Here is a 21,122-nt window from a genome sequence, read left to right as displayed (position 1 = left end):
GCGGACCGCCCCTCTTCCTAGACTGTGGCCTAGGACCCTGGGGGAGCCCGGGCCTCCTGTCAGCTCCGGGCCCCTGAATGCAGGACTGGTGGTACTGCCCTGATGGCGGCCCTGACCGTACGGCACACCAGGCAACATCTCGCGGCACACTAGTGTGCCGCGGAACAGCGGTTGAAAAACACTGATCTAAGGTACACAACAGTCTTAAGTGCTTGGGTACATTTGAAGCTGGTATTTCTGACTGAGGGAGATCAGGGATTAAAATGTCATCAAAATGGCTGCCGTGAGTTCCCATTGTAGTCTCGAGGCGGCGGCAAAAAGGGCAAACAGAATGCTAGGAATGATAAAGAAGGGGATCACGAACAGATCGGAGAAGGTTATCATGCCATTGTACTAGGCTATGGTCCAAACTTTTCTTAAAACCAGCTACGTTATCCACTCTTATCACATCCTCTGGCAATGCGTTCCAGAGCTTAACTATTCTCCGAGTGAAAAAAAATTTCCTCCTATTGATTTTAAAAGTATTTCCCTGTAACTTCACTAAGTGTCCCTTAGGGCTCCTTTTACAAAGGTGTGCTAGAGTTTTTAGCTATAGCACGCGGTAGCCGAAAATCTACCGCCTCCTAAAAAGGAGGCGGTAGTGGTTAGCGCGTTAAGGCACTAGCGCACCTTTGTAAAAGGAGCCCTTAGTTTTCGTAATTTTTGACGGAGCGAAAAATCGATCCACTTGTACTCGTTCTACTCCACTCAAGATTTTGTAGACTTCAATCATATCTCCCCTCAGCCATCTCTTTTCCAAGCTGAAGTGCCCTAATCGTTTTAGTCTTTCTTCATACGAGAGGAATTCCATCCCCTTTATGATCTTGATCGCTCTTCTTTGAACCTTTTCTAATAATAATAATAGTTTATTTTTATATACCGCCATACCCGAGAGTTCTAGGCGGTTTACAACAGTCAAGCATGATACATACAGTACAAATCATTTAGGATACAACAAATGTGAGTACATGTAATAAGAAAGGATACAACAATTTAAAATAAAATAAAAATTTTTTTAAAATTAGACAGTAAAATGCATTAAGAAACCAACCTATTGAATAATTGTGTTTTTATCTTCTTTCTAAAATCAAGATAGGAGGAAGCTTCTAACACAATTTTAGTAAGCCATGTATTCAGTTTGGCCGCCTGAAAGGAGAGAGTTCTCGCGAGGGACCTCTTGTAGTGAACGGATTTTATAAAAGGGAATGTGTCTCAGAGTAAAGTGGGGGGTAAGATAGGCTGACAGCATGCCAAATACTGCTTTATAACAGATACATGGAAACTTAAACAAAACTCTGGATTCCAATGGCAGCCAATGAAGCTTTTGATAAAAGAGTGTAACATGTTCCCATTTTTTTAGACCAAAAATGAGGTGAACAGCCGTATTCTGAACCACCCTCAATTTTCTGAGAATTTTCTTAAAAGCACCCAGATATAGTATAGTTACTTACCTTAAAAGGTGTTATCCAGGGACAGCAGGCAGATATTCTCACTGATGGGTGATGTCACCACGGAGTCCCCGGTACGGACCACTTTAAGAACTTAGAAAGTTCTCGGCTGCCCGCACCACGCATGCACGAGTGCCTTCCCGCCCGACGTAGGTGCGCGGTCCCTTAGTTAAGTCAAGCCAGCTAAGAAGCCAACTCGGGGAGGTGGGAGGGTTGTGAGAATATCTGTCTGCTGTCCCTGGATAACACCTGTTACGGCAAGTAACTGTGCTTTATCCCAGGACAAGCAGGCATATATTCTCACTGAAGGGTGACCTCCAAGCTAACAGAATGGGATGGTGGGAAAGTTGGCCATTAGGAAAATAAATTTTGTAATACAGATTGGCCGAAGTGCTCATCCCTTCTGGAGAAAGACTCCAGACAGTAGTGAAAAGTAAAAGTATGAACTGAGGACCAGGTGGCAGCTTTGCACATTTCCTCAATGGGAGTAGACCTGAGGAAAGAAACAGAAGCTGCCGTAGCTTGAACTTTATGGGCTGTGACACGGTTTTCCAGTGCCAGTCCAGTCTGAGCATAGAAGAACGAGATGCAGGCGGCTAGCCAGTTGGAAATTGTTCTCTTGGAAACAGGATGCCCCCACTTATTTGGATCAAAAGAAATGAAAAGTTGGGGAGAGGTTCTGTGCGGCTTTGTGCGATCCATGTAGCAAGCCAAAGCTCGTTTACAGTCCAAAGTATGCAAAGCCCATTCTCCAGGAAGAGAATGATGCTTAGGAAAAAACACTGGGAGAACAATGGACTGATTGAGGTGAAAGTCAGAGACAACTTTAGGGAGAAACTTTGGATGAGTACGGAGAACCACCTGATCGTGATGAAAAACTGTAAAAGGTGGATCTGCAACCAGCACATGTAACTCACTGACCCTCCTGGCAGAGGTGAGAGCAATAAGGAAAACCACTTTCCAGGTAAGAAACTTGAGATGAGCTGTAGCCATTGGTTCAAACGGAGGCTTCATCAAACTGGAAAGAACCACATTAAGGTCCCAGACTACAGGTGGAGGCTTGAGAGGTGGTCTCACATTGAAAAGCCCCTTCATGAATCTGGATACCAAAGGATGAGCAGAAAGAGGTTTTCCCTGTACTGGTTCATGATAAGCGGTAATAGCACTGAGATGGACTCTAATGGATGTAGATTTAAGACCAGAATCAGACAAAAAAAGTAGATAATCCAACACCAATTCCACTGTCAAGGAAGTTGGATCATGATGAAGTAAACACCAGGAAGAAAACCGAGTCTACTTCTGTTGATAACATTGCTGTGTGGCCGGTTTCCTGGCAGCATCAATAATTTGACGAACAAGCTGAGAGAGGAGTGTTTGAGCAGAGCTTAGCCCAAGAGAAACCAAGCTGTCAGGTGTAGAGACTACAGGTTGGGATGTAGAAGGGACGGCTGATTCTGAGTAAGTAGAATAGGAAACACTAGAAGAAGTATGGGTTTCCTGGAACTGAGTTGCAGAAGAATGGAAAACCAATGTTGCTTGGGCCACTATGGAGCAATGAGAATCATGGTGGCTGCTTCTCTCTTGAGCTTGAACAGAGTTACCAATATGAGAGGAAGTGGAGGGAAGGCAAATAGAAACCGACCCATCCAATCTAGGAGAAAAGTGTCCGCCACCAGAAGAAGAGGAGAGTAAAGTCTGGAGCAAAACTGGGGCAACTGGTGATTGTGAGGAGCTGCAAATAAGTCCACCCGTGGAGTACCCCATTAAGCAAAGACGGACTGGAGAGTTACAGAGTCAAGAGTCCATTCATGAGGTTGAAGAATTCTGCTGAGGTTGTCTGCTAGTGAATTCTTCTCTCCTTGAATGTAGACAGCCTTCAAGAACAGATTGCGAGCTGTCGCCCAAGACCAAATCCTTTGAGCCTCCTGACATAACAGGAGAGAACCCGTGCCTCTTTGCTTGTTGATGTAGTACATTGCTACTTTATTGTCCATGCAAAGGAGAAGGACTTGAGGACAGAAAATATGGTGAAATGCTTTGAGAGCATAAAACATCACCCTGAGGAAATTGATGTGGAATTTCTTCTCTCTGGCAGTCCAAAAACCCTGAGTTTGCAGATCATCCATATGCGTCCCCCAGGCATAAGGAGATGCGTCGGTGGTGATGATCTTGTGATGAGGTGGCAAGTGAAAAAGAAGACCTCTGGAAAAATTGGATGAGGTCATCCACCAACGAAGAGACTGCAGAAAAGACAATATAAGGGATATGTGCTTCGAGAGACAATCCATCGCTTGAGACCACTGGGACGCTAGAGTCCACTGAGGAGTACGCAGATGGAGTCTTGCCAGGGTTGCGACATGGACTGTGGAGGCCATGTGTCCCAGAAAAACCATCATGTGTCTGGCAGAGATGGTCTGAAGAGGAAGCAATTGCTGACACAGACAAAGGAGAGTCTGAAGTCGATCTGGTGGAAGAAACGCCCTCATAAGAGTGGTGTCCAGAATCGCCCCAACGAATTGGAGACACTGCTTCGGAATGAGATGTGATTTGGGGAAGTTGACTTCGAATCCCAGAAGCTGAAGAAAGGAGATGGTTTGAGTTGTTGCTTGAACCACTCTCTGAGAAGAAACATCCTTGATCAACTAGTCGTCCAGGTAAGGAAAAACCTGAAGACCGTGTAAACACAGAGAGGCAGCCACCACAATCAGGCATTTCATGATTACACTGGGAGAAGATGCCAGACCGAAAGGAAGAACCTTGTAATGGTAATGATATTGATTTATCTGAAACCGAAGGTACTTCCGAGAGGCCGGATGCATGGGAATTTGCATGTAGGCTTCTTTGAGGTCTAGGGAGCATAGCCAATTGTTGAGATTGCGATGAGGATACAGGAGAGCCAATGACAACATCTTGAATTTTTCTCTGAGCAAGAAGTTGTTGAGAGCTCTGAGATCCAAGATGGGTCTGAGTCCCCCCGTCTTCTTGGGGACCAAGAAGGAACGGGAGTAAAAGATTCTTCCCTGTTGATCGAGAGGAACTGGAGAAGAAGGGAGGACTGCAGGATCCAAAGCAGACTCTTTTAGAAGACATTCTGGAGGAAGAGTCTGGAAAAGGAGAGTGTAACCCTGACGAACAATGGTGAGGACCCAATGATCGGTGGTAATGAGTTCCCAATGATTGATGAACCACTGAAGATGACTCCTGATGGACTGCTGAGGTTTAGGTTAGCAGCCGGTTGCTTCTGCTGTTGTGGACGAGGCTGCTGTTGTTGAGGCTGCCGTTGTCTGCAAGGCTCAGACTGAGGTGGTTGCAAAGGTCTAACAGCAAACCTATGCTGATAAGAAGACTGTGGCCTGGAGGCTTTTTCTTGTTTTTAATCAAAGTATCCCACCTGGTTTCATGAGCTGATAATTTTTGGGTTGCGGCATCTAAAGACTCACCAAAAAGTTCATCGCCCAAACAAGGAGCATTGAACAGATGATCTTGATGATTAACATCCAGCTCAGATACTCGAAGCCAAGCCAAGAGCCGCCAAGCTACAGACAAGGCAGTAGCACGAGATGTAAGCTCAAAGATATAAATAGAGTGAACCAAAAACTTTCTCAACTGCAACAAGGAAGCAACATACTGCTGCAAAAGAGGAACTTTGCGCTCAGGCAAGTATTTCTGTAAGCCAGACACTTGTTGTATTAAGTGTTTGAGGTAAAAAGAAAAATGGAAAGCATAATTTCCATTCAGATTGGCAAGCGTGGGATTCTGAAATAAATGCTTACCAAAACGATCCATGGTTTTACCCTCCCTGCCAGGAGGGACAGAAGTGTAAACACTAGCCCATGCAGATTTTTTAAGCGTAGACTCCACTAGAAGTGACTCTTGAGGAAGTTGAGGCTTATCAAAACCAGGAAGAGCCACCACTCTGTAAAGGGAATCCAGCTTACAAGGTGCTCCAGGAACAGTTAAAGGGGTTTAAAGATTTTTATAAGTCTCCCTGAGAATATCATGAAGAGGGAGCTTAAGAAACTCCTTAGGAGGCTGCTCAAAATCTAATGCACAAAAATGCTTTAGATTTTTTAGAATCAGACTCCAGAGGGATGGAAAGTGCCTCTGACATTTCCCTCAAAAACTTTGAAAAAGAAGTCTGTTCAGGCTTCTAAACAGGCTCTCTAGAAGAAACATCACCAGCAGAAGAGGCCTCATTTTCTGTAAGGATAGGTTCTTCAAAGTCCTCCCAGAGATCAGAGTACTTCGTCGGTGGAAGCCGGGAGGTGGGTGTCGAGGGCTCGACATGCTTGAGCTTTCTCAGTGATTTGCCTGATTTGACCGACAACGTCTCAGGAGATGTATAAGAATGATATCGAGCTGAATCTGACATCGCACCCAAAGGTAATATTGCCGGCACTGAAGAAATTTTTCAAGCCAGTGTCGAAACAGTAAAGACAGCTCAACAAAAGTTGATGCCTGGATGGATGGCTGGGACCTGGTCGCCATGGTCGAAACCATCTGCTCAGAATGAACCGGCACCAGAGGAGCCGGTGTCGCCAGCACTGGAAGCAAAATTAGCAATTGCGTCCTCAAGAGACTGCACCGGTACCGCTTGCCTTTTCGCCGATGACAAGGCACTCACCTCTATTGGAGCTGAGCGTTTTTTTAGGACGCCTCAAGGTCAGCAGGACTTGGCTCACTGCAGTAGTGACCTGAGGACCTGAAAGGGTAGGGGAAGGCTTTTTAGCTGGCTTACTCATGGACTGAGACACCAAGGAAGAATCCTGCGATGTCAAATGATGTGAAGTCGACTTCGTCGTGGAATCCAACGCCAGGACCGATGCAGAATCACCTTCCATAGCGGACTCGAACAGCAACCGTTGTTGAATCTGCTCTCCATTCTCTCCTCCAGGCTGGCGGTGGGAGCCCCTCCGATCCATGCTCTGCGGCCGGCTCCATTCACTGTCCACTCCGATTTTACACACAGGACAAAGAAGAGGTGGGGGACACGTGCACATGCCTCCGGCAAGGATCAGGAGGCACTGACAGTGACCCGGAGCACCGAAGCCCTGCGACTGACAAGACACCGCAGCAATGGGTGGCAGCGTCTGTCAAAATCCAGCCAATCATCTCACAGTATACAGAGGAGGTGGTGTCCTCTGAGGGGTAATTCTTTCACACTACCCTTCTCACTCCCCCACACACACACACACACACACTCCCTTCCGAAAAAATAACAAAACACGAAAGAAGGCAGTGATTTTCAGAGTAATGTAATTTGGGGCGGGCAGAGTCAGCCAATGAAAAATCGCAAATAAGCGAAACCGTAGATATGGAAACCGCAAATACAGAGGGAGAAGTGTACACTCTTTCATCATATGTTTAAGCTTCTAGCATTTGTACATAGACATTTCCAAAATGTGATTTTTATATCCACAACCCGCTCATGACTTAACAGGGATAACCAAAATCTTTACTCTTTTTACTCTTCCCTTAAAGAAACTTGGTTTATTTTTACCTTTGTTGCAATCTCTCAATAGAATATCCTAACTTTTCTCTTGAATGGATGGTATCCTTCAAAAATACCTCACTCTGATCCATGTGCTCCTGAGCAACTAATGGCTTTTCCCCAAGCTCTATTTAAAAACTACTCTCTCTCCTTTTTTAAATGTTAACACCAGCAACCTGATTCCACACTGGTTAAAGTGGAGCCCATCTTTTTAGAATAAGCTTCCTCTTCCTCAAAATGTTTCCGACTTCCTAACAACTTAAAATCCCTTTTCCCTGCATTGTTCTCTCATCCATACATTCAGAGTCCGGGGTTCTGTTGTTCCCTGTTTCAATGCACAGGATCTATGTGAGAACGCTACCCTTGAGGTTCTAGATTCCAGCTTTCTAAGAGCCTAACTGATTTCCACTTCCTTTCTAGAAGAATGTAGTAGAAGCAGAGAAAGTAAGGGCAATGATCACAGAAGACATGGCAAGTGAAAAAAAAAAATCAAATCTAAAAGTTCTATTCATTCCCTAGACTTAAACACACTTCCAGGGCTCTCCCTTTCCAGTCTGGCTAAAGTATGTGCCTTTGTGAAAGGAGGGGCGACAGATAATTCTTATCCACCCAAACAAACATCCAGTTTTACCTGAATAAATGCCTCTAAAAATCTGTCTCCTAATGAATGGAAAAGGATGGAAATAACATATTTACTTACCTGGTATATCTCTAACACAATATCTTTGACAAAATCTTCATCCACACTCATCTGCTTAGTTTGTGCCATCTGAGCAAAGGTGGTGAGAAGGCAAATCCCTTCTGAGCTATTCATGGTCAAAAGATATTTCTCAAAGTGATCTCTGTGCTCAGAGCCTACAAAACAAATCCAAAGCAATCCATATGCAATGCAGTCTTGGGTATAATGCACATTGTTCTGCTAAACTCAGTCAATCAGAAACATTTATTAAATCATCTGCTTCCCAGGTCGACCATGAGTGGGGATGGTGCAGAGGAGTGCTCACAGCCCCGCACAGGGGCACCTTAGTTCTACTATGTGGCTTTTGTATATTTGTATGATTGTAGGGTCCTGAAAAGAAAGAAAAAAAATCATCTTTTTTTTTTTTCCAAATAAAAGTTTTTGATGCCAGACCCAGCTTTGATTCCAATTAAGTTGAAAGCCTTGTAAAGGAGGAGAAAATTGTTGTCGTCCCCCCCCACCTTTTACTAAACTGCGATAGAAGTTTTTAGTGCAGGGAGCCGTGTGGAATGTTGCATGCTGCTCCCAATGCTCAGAGTTCCTATGAGAGTCGGGAGCAGTGCGCACCATTCAGCGCGGCTCCCTGAGCTAAAAACTGCTATCACGATTTAGTAAAAGTGGAGGCACAGTTTTCTCCGTCTCCTTTTGCATAACGTAACACCAGATTTCTAGACCGCATAACCAAAAAGTTCTATGTGGTTTACAAAACTTTTATCAAAAAGATACAATAAAAAAATATTAGATCCAAACCATCTTATTTGCGGGATGCAGACTGTCTACCAACACGCAACCCCATCTGCTGACCGACTTCCCCCTCCACAACGGAAGAAGCGCAGAGTTATAGTCATTGGGGACTCCATGCTGAGGGGCACCGAGGGACCAATCTGCAGACCGGATGCTCACTCAAGAGAGGTTTGCTGTCTGCCTGGAGCCAAAATACGGGACGTCACCACCAGCCTGGGTAAACTACTTACACCTCATGACCATTTTCCTATGCTTCTTATCCATATAGGTACGAATGACACTGCCAGGAACACCCCAGAGACCATCACCAGAGACTTCGGAGCCTTGGGTGAGAGGCTGAAGCAGGCAAGTGCGCAGGTAGTCTTCTCATCAATCCTCCCAGTTAGAGGCAAGGGAAGAGCCAGAGATGAATGCATCCGGAGAACGAACGAATGGCTACAAGGATGGTGTCGAGATATGAACTTCGGATTCCTGGATCATAGAGAGGCGCTGCAGGGACTACAGGGACCAGACGGACTCCATTTGACCAGCAGAGGTAAGAACGTCTTCGGACACCGACTAGCCCGCCTGATTCGCAGGGCTTTAAACTAGGTAAGTTGGGGGAGGGGACCTACTCATATACTGGTGTGGAAAGGAACTATCCTGATGGGACGAGTCGACACTCTGTTTCCGAGGTAAGGACCCAATATGCAAACAGTTCTCTAGGAGCCACACAGACTCAGTCAGGAATAGCCTTACAGGGACTCAGCAAACACAAAGTGTGGAGGGCCATGTATGTTAATGCACACAGTTTAGGCAATAAAATTCTAGAACTGGAAACTGAAATAAGGGATGCCAACCTGGACGTGGTGGCAATATCCGAGACTTGGTTCACGGACGCACATGGGTGGGATATGGCTATACCGGGGTACAATTTACTTCGTCAGGACAGAGAGGGCAGGTTAGGTGGAGGGGTAGCACTATACATTAAAGAGGACATCAAAACCACCAGGATCACTGATGTCAAGTATACCGGGGAATCCCTCTGGGTAAACCTGGCAAGAGGTGGCAAAAAATGCCTGTATCTTGGAGTGGTATACAGACCTCCAAGACAACCGGAAGACATGGACGCAGAATTAATTGAAGACATAGAGAATATAACTCTACGGGGCGACACTGTACTGCTAGGGGACTTCAACATACCTGATGCAGACTGGAACACATTTTCAGCAACAACCAGCAGCAGCAGGAGGCTTTTGACCTCCATAAAAGGAGTACATCTCAGACAGATGGTAACGGAACCCACTAGAGCCCAGGCGATCCTAGACCTGGTACTCACCAACGGGGAAAGCGTCTCAGAGGTCTCGGTAGGAGATACGCTAGCCTCCAGCGATCATAACATGGTATGGTTCAACCTTGGGAAAGGATCCCCTAAATCAATTACAAAAACAAAGGTGCTCCAATTCCGGGGCACCGACTTCGCACGCATGGGGGATTTCGTTCATCAGATGCTGCAGGACCATGCAGGGACCAGCAATGTGGAAACTATGTGGTCGTACCTAAAATCATCCATACACGAAGCAACTAATCGCTACATAAAATCAGTAGATAAACAACAAACCCCAATGGTTCACTGAAGAGATCTCGCACCTCATTAAGGAAAAGAAAAAAGCATTTCTTTCCTACAAACGTACGCAGAGAAGAGAAACTAAAGTAGAATATAAGACCAGATCTGCAACGGTCAAAACAGCAGTTAGGGAGGCCAAACTTCGAGTGGAAGAAACTCTGGCAAAGAACATTAAAAAAGGGGACAAATCCTTCTTTAGGTATATCAGTGATAGGAAAAGGAATACAGACGGTATAGTACGCCTTAGACAACCGGACGGGAACTACACGGTGGCGGATACAGAAAAAGCAGAACTACTAAATGAATATTTCTGCTCAGTCTTCACCTGCGAAGCACCGGGACACGGACCACAGTTGATGATAAAACAAGACGTGGATGACCCGTTTCAGAATTTTGAGTTCACACCTGGGGACGTTTACAACGAACTGGCAAGGCTAAAGGTAAACAAGGCCATGGGACCGGACAATTTACACCCAAGAGTGCTCAGAGAATTGAGAGATGTTCTGGCGGAACCGTTAGCAGTGCTCTTCAATCTCTCACTAAGTACGGGGAAAGTTCCGTTAGATTGGAAAACAGCCAACGTCATTCCTCTACATAAAAAGGGTTGCAAGGCTGAGGCTGCAAACTATAGACCGGTAAGCCTCACCTCAATAGTGTGTAAACTCATGGAAACACTAATTAAGTATAAATTAGATACGATCCTGAACGAGGGAAATCTCCGGGATCCCAGCCAACATGGATTCACCAAGGGTAGGTCATGCCAGTCAAATCTAATCAACTTCTTTGACTGGGTAACAAGAAGACTGGACTCAGGAGAGTCCTTGGACGTCGTGTACCTGGACTTCAGCAAAGCGTTCGACAGCGTCCCACACCGCAGGCTGCTGAACAAGATGAAATCGATGGGATTAGGAGAGACTCTAACTGCATGGGTTAAAGATTGGCTTAATGGCAGACTTCAGAGGGTGGTAGTTAACGGTACCCGCTCTAAAATGTCAGAGGTGACTAGCGGAGTGCCACAGGGTTCGGTCCTGGGCCCACTCCTCTTCAACATATTCATTGGGGATCTGACTCAAGGGCTTCAAGGCAAAGTAACCTTATTCGCTGATGACGCCAAACTATGCAATATAGTAAACTGCCATAATCTACAAGATGCTATGGAGCAAGACCTGCGTACTTTAGAAAGTTGGTCCTTGATGTGGCAGCTGGGCTTTAACGCCAAGAAATGTAAGGTCATGCATCTCGGTAACGGAAATCCTTGCAGAACTTACACCCTGAATGGAGAAACTTTAACCAGGACTACGGCAGAATGAGACTTAGGAGTAATCATCAGTGCTGACATGAAAGCAGCCACTCAAGTGGAGAAGGCTTCATCTAAAGCACGGCAGATGATAGGTTGTATCAAGAGAAGCTTCGTCAACAGGAAACCTGAAGTCATGATGCCATTATACAGAGCCATGGTGAGACCTCATCTGGAGTACTGTGTGCAATTCTGGAGGCCACATTACCGTAAGGATGTGCTCAGAATTGAGTCGGTTCAGCGGATGGCCACCAGGATGGTCTCGGGGCTAAAGGGTCTCCCGTACGAGGAAAGACTGAGCAAATTGCAGCTCTACACTCTTGAAGAGCGTAGGGAGAGGGGAGACATGATTGAGACATTTAAGTACATCACGGGACGGGTCGAGGTGGAAGAGGATATCTTTCTTCTCAGAGGACCCTCGACCACAAGAGGACATCCGCTCAAACTCAGGGGAGGGAAGTTTCGTGGAGACGCAAGGAAGTACTTCTTCACGGAGAGAGTGATCGAGCATTGGAACAAGCTTCCAGTGCAGGTGGTCGAGGCACGCAGCATCCCAGACTTCAAGAACAAATGGGATACCCATGTGGGATCCCTACGGGGTCATGCCAAGGGATAGGGTCACTAGGACTTGAATGAGCGGGTCAGTAGAGTGGCAGTATAATTACAATTATACTTAAGGGGTCAGAAGACTTAAGAGGGTGGGTAAACAGTGTGGGCAGACTTGATGGGCTATATGGCCCTTATCTGCCGTCATCTTTCTATGTTTCTACCTAGTGCTATCCTCATGTTCCACATTACTGCAGTTTCCGTCGAAGCCCTCCCCAGCCCATCCTAAACCGAACTGTCATATACAGAACACAGACCGTGCAAGTTTGCCCAGTACTAGGCTGTGACCGCTTTAGAGTTCCACGCTGTAAAATAGTAAAATTCTTAATTTGTTTTCTCTAAATTGCTCCTTAAATAAGTCAATTTGTATTCAAATATATAGTTTTTGTGCACTATTTTAAGAGATTCACATTTAATTTATGTGCATGCACGTGTCCTATGATAGTGTGCGGCTTTAACCCTTTCAGGACCAAGGGACATATTTGTCCCATAACTTTAAAATCCTATAAATTTTGATTGGGATAGTCTACAGTTCTAAATTTGATATGTACGGATTCCATATGATACTGCCTTTATGTAAACAAACTGGTTCCGACATTCATTCATTAGCGTCGTTGCCAGATTGACGAGAAGATTCACTTGCCACACTGTCCATAAGCCAGAAGTGTGATTTTTTTTTTAAAAAAAATAATGATATTTCACAAAAAAAATCAATTTTTTGGCATCTGCAAGCCCTTTTTACCATAAAAATGTCGTCAAAACCACAAAAATTGGCCTACGATCCTTATGGTCCTGAAAGGGTTAAGCGAGTTAGTGGACTCGCCTATTGAGCCAGGTATAAAAGCGTTGGAATGGCGAAGTTGTTGCCGATTCCTTATGCTTACTTTCCCACACTGAGGGTACATTTCACTTTAATTTATTATTCACTGTCATTAAGGGGACAATTTAGTGTTTAGTGTGGTTACTCTAGGCTAGTCTATTGGTGTGGCTGCTTTCACCAGTGACTTTCAAGTATCTTTGTGCAGCATTTGAGATTTTTAGTTTGATACTAATCACATCCAACAGGCCCTAACTAACAAGAGGAAAGACTACACAGGCTTACCACCTGCTGGAGACTGAGAACAGACTGACTGTAGATGGGACTGCACAGCCCACTTGTACTACTGCCAAAAGTCAATGTGTTCTCAGTCTCCACCTGTTGGCAGAGGAGCATAAGCCCATCCGTCTGTGCCGTTCTGGACGGACGATAACGAATATATTGTCATTGTCTTCTGACACGGATTCTTCTTGTTCAAACTCAGTGGAAGGCATATTGATACCTTTAAGTTTGTGCCTGCATTCAGCAGGGTCCATCGTGGAGCTCAGCTTTTCCAGATGTTCACTTTCAGCATGGTGCATGATGAAGAACAGTTTCCACAGCATGCTGTTTGACAATGTTCCATAAGGCATTTCAGACATAAAAAGCCAAACGCCCAATCTGTTTGTATAACAAACAAAATAAAATCAGTTCAACAAACATACACTACAATCTCATTGAAAAGTGACTGCAAAAAAAAAAAACAAAACAAAAAATCAGGGGCTAGTCACTCTTTTTAGAAAGCTAAAATGGTTTCTCATATAAGAACAGGCATTGAATATCAGTGATGCCTGGAAAACTTCCAAATCCTTCCAGCAGTAACTGGAGAGTGCTACGATGGTCTGCTCAAATATTCAATGGGAGTTATCAGGCCAGGAGCCTCTCCTACCCAGATAAGTTGTTCCTGCTAAATATCAACCCCTTTATTTCTTTGGAACCCTCGGTCCAATTTGGCTTATTTTCAATCCCTATAAGTCTTTTCTCATTTTCTTCCACCCCAATTTTCCCACCAATTTTCAAAGAGTTATTTTGTCCACAGAGAGACAAACTTTCCTAGCTTCTAATGTATGCCTTCTTTCCAACATCTGTTGAGTTGAAAAACCAGTATGTGAATTACATATTAATAGGCTTATTTAATACTAGTGTTTAAGCCCATTACATTAACGGGTGCTAGAATAGATGTGTCTATCTGTCTTTCTTTCTGTCTCTCTCTCTCTTTGGCCGCTGTCTGTCTTTCTTGCTTTCTGTGTCTCTCCTTGACCACTGTCTGTATGTCTATATGTCTTTCTGTCTCCCTCTGTCGCTCTTTCTTTGGCCGCTGTCTGTGTGTCTGTCTGTCTTTCTGTCTCTCTCTCCTTGGCCACTGTCTGTGTGTCTATCTGTCTTTCTGTTTCTGTCTCTCTCTCCTTGGCCGCTGTCTGTCTTTATGTCTCTCTCTCTCGCTCTGTGTATGTGTCTGTCTGTCTTTCTGTCTGTCTCTCTCTCTCTCCTTGGCCGCTGTCTGTGTGTCTTTCTGTCTCTTTCTCTCTCTCTCGTTGGCCGCCGTCTGTCTTTCTCTCTCTCGCTCTCTGTGTGGCTATCTGTCTTTCTGTCTCTCTCTCTCCCCTTGTTCACTGTCTGTCTGTCTGTCTCTTTCTCTCCTTGGCCACTGTCTGTCTGTCTCTTTCTCTCTCTCCTTGGCCGCTGTCTGTGTGTCTGTCTGTCTTTCTGTCTCTTTCCCTCCCTCCTGTTCCCCGCCTGCGCCCCACTCCCCTTCCACAGGGAAGTAAATGACTCAGAGGTGGGCAGTCCCTCAGCTGTGACAACAGGCAATCCTGAATGCTGGCTTCCCTGGCAATTCATGCTGGAGCTGGCTGGCAAGAAGCCACAGCTAAATGCCTTGAACAACACTTTCTTGGAAGTCAGAGGGAGCGCCCTCGCTGCACAGATGGATTATTAAGATGGCAGTCCAGCACAATAAGACATTAGCTAAGTGGGAAAAGACCTGAGGATCCTTCCAATTTCAGCGCTCCTAACAGGGCTATAATAACAGGGAGTGGCAGTGATTGTGGCCTTCCCTCCCCTAGCTCCTTAGCTTGGTCGCCGCTGCCTCCTTCTCTCCCCGGTGTTAGCTCCAAACGTGTGCGCGCGCCGCAAATCGAACACAGCCACGGAGTCAGAAACCACAGCGGCAGGGATCACAAAATTGTAAGTACGCATGCGCGCTTAAGGTTTTATTATAGAGGATGACGTGATAAAACAGAGCTGGAAGCATATTTATTTGTTTATTTAAAACACTTATATCCCCACATATGCAAAGTTCTATGTGGGTTACAAATGTGTGAGGAAAACAAGCATTTGGAGTCAGCAAGATAGGTTTGGTGAGGCAAGAGCAAGGAATGTAAATTCCCAATGTTTATGGGAAGGGAAGCATAACGGGTCCCAACAGCCTGTGGGGGCAGGGGGTAGGGCATAAAAGGGCCCCCAGCAGCCTGAAGTGGGGGGGAACAGCAGCTCCTCACATCATCTTGGTGCTCTTCTGTGATCATCCTAGATCTCTTCATGGCCCAAGGGACTTTCCTCGATTGTACCTCCAAAAATGGAGCTCTCAGCAGGGGTGCTGCCACTAGGCCCTTCTTCAGACAGAAGGCTTTGCATTCAATGAGCAAAATCTCTGTTCTAAAACTATTCCAGCGCCAGGATCCTTGTCAGACTGCCAAGTCTGACAAGTTCCCAAAGTGTGTGTCCTCTGGATTCAATGCCTGAAGACCCTCTACTTCACAGGGCTCTAATGCTGGCCCAGGCAAGTTAACAGTCATTCCCACCAAAAACACTCTCTCATCAGTATTATGAGTTCACCTTTTCTTTTCTGCAGCCACACTAATGATGGGCACACTATCCTAAGCACCTTCCCTCATGCTAGTACCACTGGCATTAAATTCTACCCAGGACTGTGCTTTAGTCCTCCTGACACTCCACCTCACATATACAGAACTGGTCATTTGCACTGAGACTAGAGGGACGGGTGCTGCAGGACACCTAGCATTTGTGTTCTCACTGCTTCATACTGCAGTTCACTCTGCTGACATCAGTGAACCCAGGTCCAACCAACCCCTTCCGTCTGCTACTTACTGCTTTCGGCACTAGGCAAGAAAGTAGGAACAGCTGGGGGGGAGGTGTTTACCTCTTTTTTTTTTTAAAGCCAGACATAATGGTTTCTACATCTGGTCATTCCCAACAGTAGGGGAGGGAGACAGAAGGCAACTGCAATCAACATCCTTCAACCATTTATTTGGGGAAGAGGGAGGAAGGGACCTTGCACCTCTGTGTTTTGCGGAGACTGAGAAATATAGGCTTATTATAGACTGCAAAAAGGGCCCTATATAGGGAGATGTCATCAAACCAGTAGTTCTCGCATTCATACATCTGGCACGGTCTAGATAAAGAAGAGGAACAGACTTAAGATCTAAAAAGAGCTCTAAAGCCAACAGAATTCATCTTCTGTCTCATGGGACCCTCGACCACCAGAGGGCATCCGCTGAAAATCAGGGGAGGGAAGTTTCATGGCGACTCCAGGAAGTACTTCTTCACCGAAAGAGTGGTGGATCATTGGAACAGGCTCCCACTGCAGGTGATAAAGGCCAGCAGCATGACGGATTTTAAGAAAAAATGGGATACTCTTGTGGGATCTTTAAGGGAGTAAATTCAGGGGGGGGGATACTTGGAATGGGCAGACTTGGTGGGCTATAGCCCTTTTCTGCCGCTTTTTTTCTATGTTTTTTCTATGTTTCTAAACTCCTAGAAAGTTCCAAGGTTGGAAGAAGATCCACCCCCTCGATACTTGACAAGTATGTAAACCATCCATGCACTTTTATTATGGATATTTATTTTTATGGAATGCACAACAGGTTTATGCATTTATCAAGCAGCATTTATCGTACTTCAATGTATCTGCAGATACCTTTTAGCTTTCAGCACGTGAAGGACAGCTCGAAGAAACAGTTCATCATATTCCAATTGCAATTTCTCCAGAGAAAAGGGCTGCAAATTCATGCCAGAGTCACTATTGTAGTACACATACTGGGCCCAGTGGTCACTCACATAGCAGAGTGTCATCCTAGTAATAATAATAAAAAAAAGCATCACCGTCGCTCTTCAGCAATTGCAAATCAATGTTGCAGTCTTAGATTCAAAAACTCACAAGCCACAAACTTCCATTAATACTTTAACTGCACACTTTTAGGGCTCCTTTGACGAAGGTGCACTGGGGCTTTAACGCATGGAATAGCGCGCGCTAGCCGCTACCGCCGCCTTTTTGAGCAGGCGGTAGATTTTCGGCTAGCGCGTGCTAATCCGGTGCATGCGCTAAAAACGTTAGCGCACCTTCTTAAAAGGAGCCCTTAATGTTTTCTAGTACACTTCCCCCTCCCCATTCGCGGTTTCGGTAATCGCGATTTCACATATTCGCGATTTTTTGGGGAGGGGGAAAAAATTAAAAAATCGTTAAGTCTTCCCCCCCCCGGCATCCCGGCCTTACCTGGTGGTCTAGCGGGCTTTCGGGGCAGAAGCAATCTTCCTACGCTCCTGCCCCGTGCAGATCGCCATTAGGAAATAGCTGTAGGGAGTTCCCGTCATAGTCTCGAGAGACTACGGGAACTCACAACAGCCATTTCCTAATGGCGATCTGCACGGGGCAGGAGCGTAGGAAGATCGCTCCTGCCCCGAAAGCCCGCTAAACCACCAGGTAAGGCCGGGAAGGCGGGAGTGAGGCAGGGGTGGGTCAGAGCCGGATATTCGCGGTTTTTTGGCATTCGCGGTCCAGCTCTGCCCCTAACCCCCGCGAATCCGGAGGGAGAAGTGTACGCATAAAATCAGCTGTCAAAATTTCCACCCACAAGACAGTTAAAAACAGGGGAGGGGGGGAGTTATAACCCAAACAGAAGGGTCAAACCTAGTTCATGCAAGCATATATGAGGGATCACACCATACCTGATAATGTGACCGATTCTTTTCACAAATTGCCTGTAGCGGGCTCTGTTGAAAGTTTCTAATCCCACAGCAAGAAGTTCCACTAAAGAATTAGCAAACGCAAAAATCTTCATCATCTCCTGGGGCATTGTATTTTCAGGGAAGTAATCACCTTTAAATGCAAACGCAAAGAAGTTTATTCATTTTACAGATACTATTTAGTTGGTTAGTTATCGCATTTTTGAAGGAATTCACTTAAGGTGGGGTACAGCTATTACAGTAATCCATGAGAAAACACACATTATCAATATGAGGCACAATTTTAAAAAAATATGTATGGATAGATATTCAAAAAGGTTTAACCCAGCAGGAAAGTCTCCCTTCTAAGCGAGCCAATAGTTGATGCTCAACAGCACTTAAGTGGTACAATCCTTGATTTGTCAAAGACAGTGTGTGTAATATCGTTGAGATTGCAGTACGCATGTGCTGAAACATCCTTTCAAGACTAAAAACTTTACTGGAGAAGTAGTGTGCTAAATCCTAAGCAATAATAGTTAAAGATTCAGATGAAATACCAGACAAAGGGCTAGATTCACTAAGCCCACCGATCAAGACCCGACCCCTTAGCGACCCCTTTGCGACCCGGACCCGATTCACTAACCTGCCTCTCCATCCGATTCCGATCCGCGCACGCAAATGAGGGGAGGGACATTCAAAAGTAGGGAAGGCAGCGATCCACAAACAAAAGTAAGGAACTCCGACTGGGCTGGCCGATCACAAAAGAAGCGACTGCTGGGGACCAGTCGTTCACTTCCCTGTCGCAGTACAGGAGGTAACCAGAACAGCACTGCTGACAGCTCACGGCCTGTCTCTCCTGCTCTTGCCGCCCCGACTTTAGTGCCTGCCCGTGGTTTTAACCCGCGGCAATTACAGGAGAGTCGGGGTGAATCTCTAGGCCAGTCACCAGAATAGAGCAGTGCTGCTCCAAAAAAGCTTTCACCAGGCTGCTGGCTGAGGGTCATTTTTTTTTACACCTTGAATGTCAGCCACCATGCTGAGCTCGAGTTTCTGGGCGCTATAAAAGGCAATGAAATTCAACTGTTCTGCTTCCACCCCTAACCCCCTTATTTGAAGCAGGAGAACTCTACTCGGGTTGTCTTTCATTTCATTCTAACATACAGCCAATGAACAAGAGCAAGATGCACGCTGCCTGCCTACCTACCTCGAAAGAGGGCTCAGTTGATCGTGGCTCCGACGGGCATGCGCAGACCATCTACATGTGCATGGCCTAATAAGCCAACTGCAGCATTTTGTACTGTTTGTAAGCGCTTTAACTGCCCTGCTGTTATTCCTACCTATACTAAATTGCCATAATCCAATTTAGACTTTAAGCCCTCCAGAGCTGAAAAATACATTCAGGATGAGAGAGTAGCTACCAACTAAAGGGTAAAAATGAAATACAAATAAATACATATTTTTGTGCTGCACCTATGAAAGATAAGAATATAAGAATTCCCACTGCTGGGTCAAACCAGTGGCTCATTGTGCCCAGCAGTCCGCTCACGCGGTAGCCCCCAGGGTCAAAGACCAGTGCTCTAAATGAGTCCAGCCTCACCTGCGTACGTTCCGGTTCAGCAGGAACTTGTCTAACTGTCTTGAATCCCTGGAGGGTGTTTTCCCCTATAACAGCCTCCGGAAGAGCGTTCCAGATTTCTACCACTCTCTGGGTGAAGAAGAACTTCCTGAGAGGGAGGATCCAAGATGGCTGCCGCTTGCTGCTGCTGAGAGGACGCTTAGGAGTGTCTCGCTTACCTTTTTGGAATGCCTAAAAGAAGGGGTAGAAGCGTTGGTGGAGCCTCCCGACGCTCAGAAACCCCTTTGCCTGCAGTAGATGACATCTTTAGGCGCCTCCTAAGTGAGCAAGTCTCGTCAGGGAATCGCCTGCTGGGAGCGCCGGCAGAGAGTAGTGCCGCGGCGAACTCCCCTGGGCTAGAAGTTTCCCTGAGCCCCGACGTAAGGATGCCGCCCTTACAGCCGTTGCCGCTGGGAGCAAGCTCACCGCAAGAGGAGAGCACGCCGGAGGAGGAAGTGTTTTCCTCTCGAGAGGCCAGTGTGTCGGAGGGCTTGCAATTGAAGACAGCTAAGAGTGATTTTCTCCTCTTAGAAGAACCGGCAACAGGAACAACTTTAGCTAAAGGGAATCAAGACGTCAGAGAGGTAAACCAGCCGAGTGAACATTTATTAATGACACAAGCAACTTTTGTTTCTCCTGTTAAACCCTCTGAAGTCACTCTAGACTCTCTTTGGGACTTGGTGTCCAATCTTGGAAATGCCCTTAATCTTCAAGTAAAAAATTTGGATAAAGAAATACAAACCCAGAAAGAAGAAATAAAAATTATAAAGGAAGAGACAGTATCGTTGAAATTAGATATTCAAGAAGAAAAGAAGAATTTAAAAACAATTAAGAGTAATCAAGATCTACTTGTTAAAGATAATACAATTATGAAGAGAAAATTGGAAGCTTTAGAGAATAATATTCGGGTTAATAATTTGCGTTTAATTAATTTTCCTAAAGTATTATCAATCCTTAAAATACCTGAAAATTCCTTACCACCTCTTACAAAGGTTTATTATTTACCTATAAGAAATCAGGATCCTCAAAAGAAAGAAGATGAAGGAATCTTTGGACGTTTCCACTTTATTAGAGCAATCAGATAGAGAACTGGCTATTCCAGCCACTCTCTTATTGACTGTGGCTTTGGCCCCAGACAAGGATTGGATTCTTCAACTTTTCTTTAAAAACAGATCCAAGGACTTTCTGGGTCTCCATATTCAGATATTTCCTGATGTCTCGAGAGAGACTCAGAGGAGAAGAAGGGAATTTTTAATGTTAAAACCAGGAGTAACTCAGATAGGGGGGTCTTTTCTTTCTTAGGTACCCTTGTAAATGTGTCATCAGATACCGTTCCTTGAAATATGTATTTGTAGAACCAGCCCACTTGATTGTTTTCCTTTCTTCAAAACGTCTTGAGTCTGTAGAACCATCTGTACCCTTGCAATAATAATTAGCTTAAGTTTCAAGTTTCAAGTTTTATTGGTTTTTAATATACCAACCATCAAAAGAATATCTGGACGGTTTACAATAAATCTAAAAAGAGATAAAAGTAAGATAAAATGTTAGGCATTAAAAATAAATAGGTGAACATAAATAACATGGACTGGACAGACTTGAAAGTGAGGGTAAAAGGGAAGGGAAGGGAAAAGTTACATGTCTGTGTCTGTGTCTGTGTATGGCCGTTTGGAGGAGGATGGGCAGGGGAGGGCTTCAATGGTTGGGAGGGTGTAGATG

The 21,122-nt window shown here is 45.3% G+C and overlaps 1 protein-coding gene across 2 annotated transcripts in view; it reads right to left on the bottom strand.

Annotated features, from left to right (window-relative positions):
- The window catches only part of EPG5 (ectopic P-granules autophagy protein 5 homolog), a 244,378-nt gene that overhangs the window by 185,617 nt on the left and 37,639 nt on the right, over positions 1-21,122 (bottom strand). For both annotated transcript variants that reach the window (XM_033935200.1, XM_033935191.1), the window contains exons 9-12: positions 17,795-17,945; positions 16,767-16,922; positions 13,290-13,447; positions 7,679-7,833 (exon numbers count right to left, since the gene is read on the bottom strand). In XM_033935200.1, coding sequence (XP_033791091.1) covers positions 7,679-7,833; positions 13,290-13,447; positions 16,767-16,922; positions 17,795-17,945 — 620 coding nt within the window. The remainder of the gene's footprint in view (positions 1-7,678; positions 7,834-13,289; positions 13,448-16,766; positions 16,923-17,794; positions 17,946-21,122) is intronic.

This window comes from Geotrypetes seraphini, chromosome 1, assembly GCF_902459505.1.
Source record: "Geotrypetes seraphini chromosome 1, aGeoSer1.1, whole genome shotgun sequence".
In the NCBI taxonomy this organism is placed as follows: Eukaryota; Metazoa; Chordata; class Amphibia; order Gymnophiona; family Dermophiidae; genus Geotrypetes; species Geotrypetes seraphini.
This window is presented reverse-complemented; position numbering and strand designations above follow the sequence as displayed.